General features: G+C 43.2%; 1 protein-coding gene across 2 annotated transcripts; it reads right to left on the reverse strand.

Moving 5' to 3' along the window:
• Positions 1 to 8,640, reverse strand: LOC134448716 (steroid 21-hydroxylase). 2 transcript variants are annotated; one of them, XM_063198367.1, is made up of 11 exons: positions 8,484 to 8,640; positions 8,269 to 8,358; positions 6,561 to 6,715; positions 6,093 to 6,188; positions 5,277 to 5,387; positions 4,708 to 4,794; positions 4,324 to 4,410; positions 3,727 to 3,837; positions 2,118 to 2,284; positions 1,021 to 1,124; positions 1 to 282 (listed from the first exon to the last, which is right to left on the reverse strand). In XM_063198367.1, the coding sequence occupies exons 1-11, from the start codon at positions 8,575 to 8,577 to the stop codon at positions 44 to 46; spliced, it is 1,341 nt and encodes a 446-aa protein (XP_063054437.1). In that variant the 5' UTR covers positions 8,578 to 8,640; the 3' UTR covers positions 1 to 43. The 2 variants fall into 2 exon arrangements, with proteins under 2 accessions (XP_063054437.1, XP_063054438.1); XM_063198368.1 differs by having other exon boundaries at positions 45 to 298.
• Between the last annotated feature and the right edge of the window lie 1,263 nt (positions 8,641 to 9,903).

The following is a 9,903-nucleotide window of genomic DNA, read 5'->3' on the forward strand; positions in this document are numbered from 1 at the left end:
TTTCCGTTTACATCAATTATGAAATAGCCAACACAAAGCGTTATTATGCTCGTGGGCGAATAATAACTTTAAATGGCCTGGCCTTGAGGACCACTGTGGCGACTCCAGTCAAATCAGGCAGGCATTTATCGGCTCCGGGGTGGATGAACTCGAAGTCTCGCAGGAGGTAAGCCGTGAACAAGAAGAGCTCCATCTTCGCCACCGACTCCCCCAAGCAGAGCCGAGCCCCGCCGCTGAATGGCACAAGCGGACGAACAGACGCTCCCCCATCTAAAAAACGCTCTGGAACAAGATACAACTATAGTATATAGTATAGCAAGTAAAGTTGTAAATTATGTAAAAAGCAAATTAGATTTTTACAGCACTTTTCACAGTCAAGACAGTCACGAAGTACTTTTGATATTGATTTTGATAAGGTTATGGTAAGATCATTAGGGATTATGAGATGTGTGTGTGTATGTGTGTGTGTGCGCGCGCACACGCGCAGTACAGTATGTACTGCAAAAGCCTAGGTGGAAATGTTTAGAGACACTGTGCAAGATTGACTAGGCTAAGTCTGTACATGGCTCAGCTGAATGAATGTTCTCTCTGCATGAGGTGTCTGAAAACCATGCTTATTATTAGATAGCTTTCGGGTTTTGGTCTCAGCTACTGAACATTTGGCTGTAAGCCTTCAATCCTCAAATTAGAAATACCTCAAACCAAACATTGCATAGTGTCCCTTCAATACAGTGTTTTCTTAAGGGCAATACAGGGACAGATTATGACTCCATGGGCCGCTGGGCCAGAGATGGGTGTTGCTAGTTTTCTGGATTCAGGGTTTTTGGCCAGATGTTTGATGTTATTGGGTTCAGGGGGTTGTCCCTCTATACAATTTGACAATACAGTTGCTAAAAGAGTGATTTTAATGCACAATGACAAATGGAACGACAGGGGCTTCGGCTTCAGGGCCCCCTTGAATCTTGGGACCCTGGGCCTTGGCCCCGTAGGCCCCTTGCAGTAATCTGCCCTTGGCAATACCTGGTCTGAAGCTGTAGGGGTCCTCCCAGACTGTGGGATCATGGTGTGCTCCAAACAGGTTGGGAATGATCACTGTGTCTTTTGGTATGAAATATCCTGCAATGCTGTATAAACAGGCACATATTATTAACACATTGGTGTCAGTGAAGTATAACATGCGCTATGAAGCAGTATAACGGTTGTGTGTGTGCGGGGGGATTCGCAATAGTATCCATATTACCATTTGTCTTTTAGCCGGTGGTCCCATTACACTGCATTACACTTGATGATTTTATCCAAACCGAATTACAGCAATTTACTAGTGCTACACTTTTCATTGTTTTCAGTCCCTGCAGCAATGTAAGGTAAGGTGTGCCTTGCACATGGGCACTGGAGAAACACCCATATTCTTCCTGCTACTGTGGAATTTGAACTTGCAACCTTCCGATCACAAGGCCAACTCCCTGTAACTATTGGCTTTTATCCAACGCAATTACAGTAGTTTAGTTAGCAGTCCCACCCCTGCAATGCAAACCTGCAACCTTCACCAACTCCCTATAAACATTAGGCCACGGCTGCCCCAGAGTTGAGAGGAAGGGTTCAGATGCAAAACCCTCGAGTGCATTTGTGATGAGTTTACAAAAAAAGGCTATACATTTAATGAACTTTAGCTGTCAATCCATTTCATTTTGTTTGGCTTGACTTGCAGTACTTAATCATTTTTGTACATTTAACAGAGTCTTTTGATTGAGATTACTTGGAGAAAATATAGTAGTTGTATACTTGTATTATTTTGTATAACTCTGTAGCCCCTTAATGTGCGCCGTACCTCCAGTGGCACGCTGTAATAGTCATTGAAATGTAACTACCATAGCACTACAATACTATGACACAATACAGGCCCTTTAGTAATGCACCACGACTTGGTCATTACCATACTGGTAACAACAAATGTATAAAGCCGCATCTTAAGGGGTTAAAGATGTTTGTGATGGGTTTTGCACAGTGGTGGAACAATAACACACCAGGCCTCAAGGCAATACACTGATAGGGCACAGTTTGTACGGCAGTCTAGCTCTGATCCTGGTTTTGCATGTGGACTCATCAGAGGGCCTGACCTGCTGTTCTTGATGGCCCTGTGGGGCACGGCGAGGGGGGCCACGGGCCTCAGCCTCAGCACCTCGCTGATGAGGGCAGAGAGGACAGGCAGCCGGTGCTTGTCTTTGTACTCTGGATACCGGGCATCTAGCACCGAGCACAGCTCCTCATGAACTCGGTGCTGGATCTGCGGGAAAAAGAACAGAGTCTACTACTATTGATATCCTCCCTTGTGGTGGTGGTGGTGGCTCAGGTGGTATAGGAGCCGTTTGCCATCCAGAAGGTTGTAGGTTCAAGCCCCGTTCTGTGTGACACCATTGATATGTCCTTGAACGATATTTAACCCCAAGTTGCTCCTGGTGCCAGGGTGGTGCGATGTGTGGCAGCCACTGCCACTGGTGTGTGAATGAGAGTGTGAATGGGAGGCATACAATGTAAAGCGCTTTGAGTGCTTCAAGGAGTGGAAAGACGCTGTATAAATGCAGACCATTTGCACTTCAAGTCTTGTCTCTGTCTACCCTTAGGAGAGTGAGAGATGCTATTCTTGTATGGCCAGTGCATATGAAGAAATTGACAATAAAACTGTATTTCACTTTGAATTGGAAGTAAATTCATGGTGAAAGCAAAACACCAGTACATGATATTACATAATGGTGGTTTTAACGTTTCTTCTACTTCTACTTTAAGCACCTCTAAAAAGGGGGGTACACAAATACGCACCCTGAGGTGGGTCATAGGACGGGCCAATGGGGCCCCGAGCCCACAAGTTTCAAGGGGTCCAGGACAAACCGAGCCCTCCCATCCCCACACATACCATGTTGCATAATGTACCTACAGAATATCTACTATATCAGGTAAAACATAAACAAAATGCAATCATGGAGGAGTGTATGCACCTCCACCTCATTCCCTCTTTTTATGGATTAAAATATTTAAAAAAAATTTTTTGCAAAAGGGACATTTCAGTCTCTAATCTGTCCCTGTATGTTCCTGATGTATTTCTGCCTGTTTAACGTGATTCGCAAAAAGCCCCCTCGGACAGTCGCAGGCTTGTCTTACATTTATAGCCCCTATACCCGCAGACCTTTTGGATAACCACAGGTTCAGCCTCTAGAGTATTCCTAGCCATTACCAATTTTTCCTCTGCCTTATCGCTCCCTGTGGGCACAAACTGGAGCCCGCAAGATGACTTTATGTAAAACTGTGGCCCTGTGGCACTGAAACGGAATATTCTGGAAAGTGTTTCTCCTCATAAGGAGAAGCAAAACAAAACACAGAGATAGCGAATGAAGAGAACTTGCAGTCTATAGGCTCCATTAAGTTTTGATTCAGTATATCTCTCAGTAAAGGAAGTATTCCTAGAGTCAAGCAACATTACATTACATTACATGTATATTACACTTAATGTTGCAGGTTCAATCCCTGCTCTGTCTGACTCCCATCAATGTGTCCTTGAGCAAGAGACTTAAATCCGAATTTCTCCTGGTGGCAGGGTGGTACCCTGCGTGGAAGCCACGGCCACCCGTGTGTGAACGTGAGGCACAAAAATGTAAAGTGCTTTGAGTGCTCGAAGGAGTGTAAAAGCGCTATGTCAATGCTGTCCATTTACCAAACAGCGAAGTTTGTTACCTCTGGTCTGTGTAGAAGGAAGGCCACGGTCCAGTTCAGCCAAGCTGCCGTCGTCTCCGTCCCACCGATCAGCAGATCCACTGTAGTCATGTGGACATGAATGTCTGTCAGCTGAGGAGAATTGGCATGAACATTTAGAATGGAGTGTCGTATTCTTTTTATATACAGTATACGAATTCTGTTTTTTGGGCATACAGGACAGTGTATAACTACAGGACAGTGTGAGAGGAGAGTGCAAACAAACAAGAGAGAGAGATGGCGTAGGGCTTGAGAATGACCCACATCGGACTCAAACCTGGTTCCACATGGGAATGCTTATATAGGCATATACGTATGAACATATGCTGGGACTGATGTAGTCCAGTGGACTACTGTGCCGCACCATTACAACGGGGACTCAGGTTCGATTCCAGCTCGAGGTCATTTCCTGATCCATACCCATCTCCCTCTCCCAACCATTTCCTGTCTGTTCTCCACTGTTCTGTCAAATAATAAAGGCACAAAAGCCTATATGTTCATAGACTCACTCAGCACCCCTGTATATGTCCATACAGTATTCGGGAGTATATTGTATTGTGCAGCTGCGTGGTTACTTACCCCTGACTGTGTTGCTTCCTCAGGTCTGTTCTGGCACCTCAGGAAGTCAGTAAGTGCACCCCCCTCTCTCATGGCATCATTGGCAACCTCAACACAAAACACGCACATACACACACACAAGCCATAAGGGTCTCTTCTTTACTTCACCAACCAATATTTTTGAAAATCTTTTTCTGTATTTCTAACCAACACACACACATGCATATACATAACAGACATGTACATGCACGCACGCACACGCATGCACTCACACACACACACACACACACACACACACACACACACACACACACACACACACACACACACACACACACACACACACACACACACACACACACACACACACACACACACACACACACACACACACACAGATCTAACCTTTAGGCTGTCCAAGTGTGTCTTAATGATGTCATCTCTTCTTGACACTTCCTTCAGAAGTCGAGCAAAAGGTGGATTTGGCAGTTTCTGATTGACCAATAACATAAAAGACAAACAGACTTGTGTATGTAACTACGTATGTATGCAAACACACCTCATCGTTTTCAAAACAAAGCATTAATCAAACATGTGATGTCAGTGAAAAACAGCATCCCAACTTCAGGTGTGCTGCTCAGCTGTGAATCACATCCTGAGCACGTCAAACTTGTTTATGTCATTTACATACACAGTAGTTACATACAGTGTACAATGTGTTTCTATTTAGTATATCCAGTTTTTTTTCTCTAAATGACTATTGACCAGGGATACAAAAGGGATTTCAGTGTTAACTGTTGGAAGATGTTCTGTAGGCTATCGTATCACAGAAATATAGGCCTAATGTCCCACCAGGGGCCATGGCTTGAGAAAGGAAGGCTGTTACTTCATGTCTTGGGGTTGGAAAAGAAGAGGAAGGAGTAGCCTGACTTGCACTTGCAAGTTATATGTAAAAGAAGGTTACACACACATACTCGAAGTAGTGGGAAAGAGTCCAGCGCAGAAATCCAAGGGGAGCCCCACAGGGCCACGATCTCATTCAGACAGCCGTGAAGACGCTGCAGCTCTGGAGAGCTCTTGTCATACTGATGGCAAAGTAGCCACATACCCAACATATCAGCAATCATGTGCATCACACGTAACCTACCCTCCTATTATTTTTATTAGGTCTTGTCACACTGATGCAAAACAACAGACCCAACATATTAGCAATAATGTGCATCACACATATGAGGTGGGTTACCAAAATAAATGACAAATGAATACTGTACATGTATAGGCCTAAATACAATACATACCTACACAGTGGCATGCACAGACAGGCTATATATTCTATCTGACATTATTGTCACATGCTTTTGATCATGAAACATATGATAATTATGTCAACATGGACCACAGTACATTGTGACCAAAAAAAACTTTTAAAATAGAACTTTCAAAAAGGGATTTTTTTTGTAAAATTATGCTAGTGCAAACGTGAGTACACCCCCATGTTAAACTCCCATAGAGAGGATCATTATCTACTTCAGCAGTCACATTACATGTTGACAAGCATATTTCTTTTGGTGAAATTCACCATCTTCATACTGATGACATCCCCAAACCATGCCAGTCCCACTACCATGCTTGACTTTAAGCACAGGGCACTTTTCTCTGTACAAATCGCTTTTTACCAACACGCATGCACACCATCTAAAGAAAATTTGTTTATTTGTTATTATTTAGGTCTAGTCTCTAAGCTGTGTTCTTACTCAGTTTATCTTTGGGAGTTGATAGAATGCACTTACCTGTTTTCCAAAGGCAAGAGTAGTGATGACATTACTGGCAGCCACTGTAAAATCTTCAGAGAGGTCAACTGGGGTTTCCTTATATCCCAGTAGCACCTGATGTCAAACAGAAATGACATTTGGAGATATTAAATGAACTGCAATCACTGAGGGGAAAATAAACTAAACTGAACTGAACTACTGAAAGTGAAGTGAAAGCCCACCTGGGAAACTCCCATTGTTATTGTGACACAGCAATCCACAACACCCAAGTGCACATTGCACACAATGAAATTGCATTCATGCCTCACCCGTGCAAGGGGGCAGCCCCCAAGCGCTGTCCCAAGGGAGGAATCAGTACCATGCTCAGGGTACCTCAGCCATGAAGGGGGATTGGGGGAGAGCACTGGTTAATAATCGGGAGTCAAAACCAGCAACCTTTGGGCTACAAGTCTGACGCTCTAACCACTGCCCACCAACTAAACTCACTTGTCTCAGTCTGAGAGCCTGTTGTTGGATGACGGCATGGAGAGAGTCGGCCGTGCTGCGTTGCAGAGCACTGTGGACCACACGCCGGTGTAGCTTCCACTCGTCTCCATAGTCACCCAGAGAGATGGAGCGTCCTCCGCTTGACACCACGTTACCTGAAGAGAACACAGCAGTGCACAGAGGTGTCAATAGAAAAAGGAAAAGGAACAGTAAATTCAGGTGTAAGTACAACACTAGCACATGGTATTACATAGCTGTTACACCATTCACTCCATTGTACCTAATGAGACTAGATAGACTGTGTTGAAGTGAACAACACAAAACACTCAACAAGGACCTACCACAAACTTGATCCAAGTGCAGTGTCAGCTGATTGTAGACAAATACTGGTCTACTGGTTACTTAGATTGAGGTTATCTATGTTGGAGGGAAACTGTGTTTTCTTTTTAACTTTTACTTTTGACACCTGACAGTACGTCTTTAAGCCCGTTTGCGCAGAGCCTCTGTTATAACCTTACCGTCACCAAATTTATAATGACCAAATCATGCTGAATACAGTATGCTTCTTAAGCCTCTCAGTAATGTCATAGCAAGGTTATGATGTAGCCTGAGCCTTTTCAGCAATGTAGGGCAGTGGTTCCCAACCTTTTTCTTAAGGGACCCATGTTCTTACTATTGTAAGCTTTGGTGACCCAACCACGCAAGTGCCCGCACGAGACGCAGTCACAAGATGCCCTCTGTTTCCTGCGAAAACTAATTTTAGTTATTTTATTCCTCAATTTGTCTTTGGTCAAATAAATAAATGTTCAATGTAGCACTTACAATTTGTTGCTTCTATGCATTTATTAGTTAAATGCTTTGTCTTTTATTCAACATGGGCTATATATATTTAAAATGAAACCCCTTAAAATCAAGAGGGCTCCGCGACCCCCTGTGGATCTTTGGTGACCCATGAGGTGGGTCCCGACCCATAGGTTGGGAACCACTGATGTAGTGAATGGGCCTCCCGCCAGGCCCATCTTGCACAAAGAAGTTTACAGTAATTACACACACACTGGACATACAAAGGAATTGAAAATAAGTATTTCTTACTGCACCATGCACAGACAGAAACAGAAACAGCTCAGACGTTTAAGTCCAAGAAAGGGAGTTACGAAGTGTGAATGAATGAATGAAAATAAATCTAGGCACTGCAGTCACGGTGTACATTACCAGTACAGTCAAATAGGAACAGGCATCATCAGCAGTAATAAAAGCAGCAAATAGTATTGTATTGTGCCCAGTACAGTACAGTTCAGTACAGCACAGTACAGTACAGTGCTGTAGTGTGGTGTGAAAGGGAAAGTGATTGTGAAGCTATCATAGCACACCATGCACAAAACATAATTGCATTTATGCCTAAACCGTGCCAATGGGCAGATGAACAAACACCCCCAAGGGAGCGGTGTGGGTGGCTGTATGCTCAGGATACTACCCTCATGGAGGATGGTGACGGGGAGCACAGGTTTCTCACTCCCCCCACTCACATGCATTGTCCAAAATTGGAAACCCTTGGACTACCGTATAAGCACAAATGCCTTCCCGCTTGCCCAGGACTTCCCAGGAACATTATGCAGCAAACTGTATGTATGTCTCAGTGTCTGTCAATCTGTAAGGTTGGCCACATTGCTGTGGCCAAACGAGCTTAATGAAAAGCATATGACAGCACCTGTGAAGGAATGTGGCCTCCCTGCAAAGTCGGACCATTTCTTCACCAGAGCTTCTCGAATGACGTCCGTTCCACTAAGCACCACCATGGCTGCATAAAAAATGGATTAAAAAAATAAATATTTTTCTGTTACGGTATGTACTGTTTACATAGAATACATCTGACACCAACATTTTAATATTCAACTGGAAAAGAAAAATAGTTCAAATCCTTACTGCTGTTTCCAAAGTTTAGACGATAGATATTTCCATAGCGACGTGCCAAAGTTGTCAAGTGATTGGGCAAGTGCTCTTGCATGAGCTCCAGCATGTTTCCAAGTAGAGGGAGAGACAGAGGGCCCGGTATAGCAAAGGACAGAGGAGCAGTCTGCAAGGAGACTGGACACAAAGTGAGGGGAGATACAGTGAATATTGGCCCAGGGGGTAGGGAGACCTGCAGATGGGTTTGTGTTTTTATTTTGTTTAAAGGCACACTATGTAGCATTGTGGCCAGAGTAGGTATTGCAATGCTGATCATCGAAACTGTGCTGCATACTGTCAATTGTTCATGAATAAACACAATTATGAGAAATAAAAACTATATAAGATCTAAATTCATATGAATCCATATATACATTTATTAATGTATGATACATTCCTGTACCATAATAGATACATTGAATTCAGAGGGTGGAAAGCAGTTGTATCATGCATTATACTTATATCAAAACATACTCTATTTAATGTCCACTGTTGGGTGATTTAACTTCCCAAGTTACAATTCATTTAAAAATTAACACAATTTAACACAACATTTAACACAAAACAATTAAAAATCATTACATTTCATTTCAAAAAATCATTTTAAGCATTCATCACTCATCAACTTGTGAAATCACCTTTACCTACAGTGCAGAATCAGTGATCCTATTGATAAACTGATTTGCTGATGGCTAGAACACATTAGGTGGGATTTTAACTTAAGCCATTGCTTATTTCACAGTCAATCTGCTAACAAAAGCATGTAGACAGAGCTGACCAGGGCTCTAAATTAACACCCAACAACCAGCCAATTGCTGATGAAAATTTAGATTGGCTGGTAAAAAAAGTAAAACTTACTAGTCACTTACTAGTCGCCATTGATGGGTGTGTCTGTTTAGTAAGATTAACATCTACTAGCCATTGGCTGGTGATGAAAAAAGGTAATTTCAAGCCCTGGAGCTGACCATGCGCAAACTCTATATGATGCACAAAATAGTAGGCTACCTTTTTCTCCATGACTTTCATAATCATTCCTCAGGTATGACCTCCTCTTGAACAGGTGGGCTACCAGGAGCACCAGACCAAACACCAGCAAAGCAAAACCTTCACTCAATGACCACATCTGCATCGTGCAAATATGCCAAATGAAATTGTCAATGAGGATCTTTTTTGAAAACTCATTCCCAACAAGGCTCTCTGCTTTTATTGTTGTGGTTTTATTTATAAGCACCTCCCTCCCACACTAACGGTCTTTTTTGCCTTTGAGCAGAGTAAGGCCAAGCAAATATTATCACAGCCTTCATCTGAAATACGACACGGCATCTCAGCAGTGACGGACTATCTGGGTGCTCTTCAAGGCCTGGGTGTCAACTGTCATACAGGGTCAAGATGTTAG

The sequence above is a fragment of the Engraulis encrasicolus genome, chromosome 5 (genome assembly GCF_034702125.1).
Source record: "Engraulis encrasicolus isolate BLACKSEA-1 chromosome 5, IST_EnEncr_1.0, whole genome shotgun sequence".
Classification (NCBI taxonomy): domain Eukaryota; kingdom Metazoa; phylum Chordata; class Actinopteri; order Clupeiformes; family Engraulidae; genus Engraulis; species Engraulis encrasicolus.

Coding starts and splice junctions, on each gene's coding strand:
- LOC134448716 (XM_063198367.1), bottom strand. CDS start 8,577: ATGCTGGAGCTCATGCAAGAGCACTTGCCCAATCACTTGACAACTTTG. Junction 6,716..8,268: donor GAGGCCACATTCCTTCACAG/GTGCTGTCATAT, acceptor TGTTCTCTTCAG/GTAACGTGGTGTCAAGCGGA. Junction 5,388..6,092: donor CTCTTGCCTTTGGAAAACAG/GTAAGTGCATTC, acceptor CTTTGCCATCAG/TATGACAAGAGCTCTCCAGA.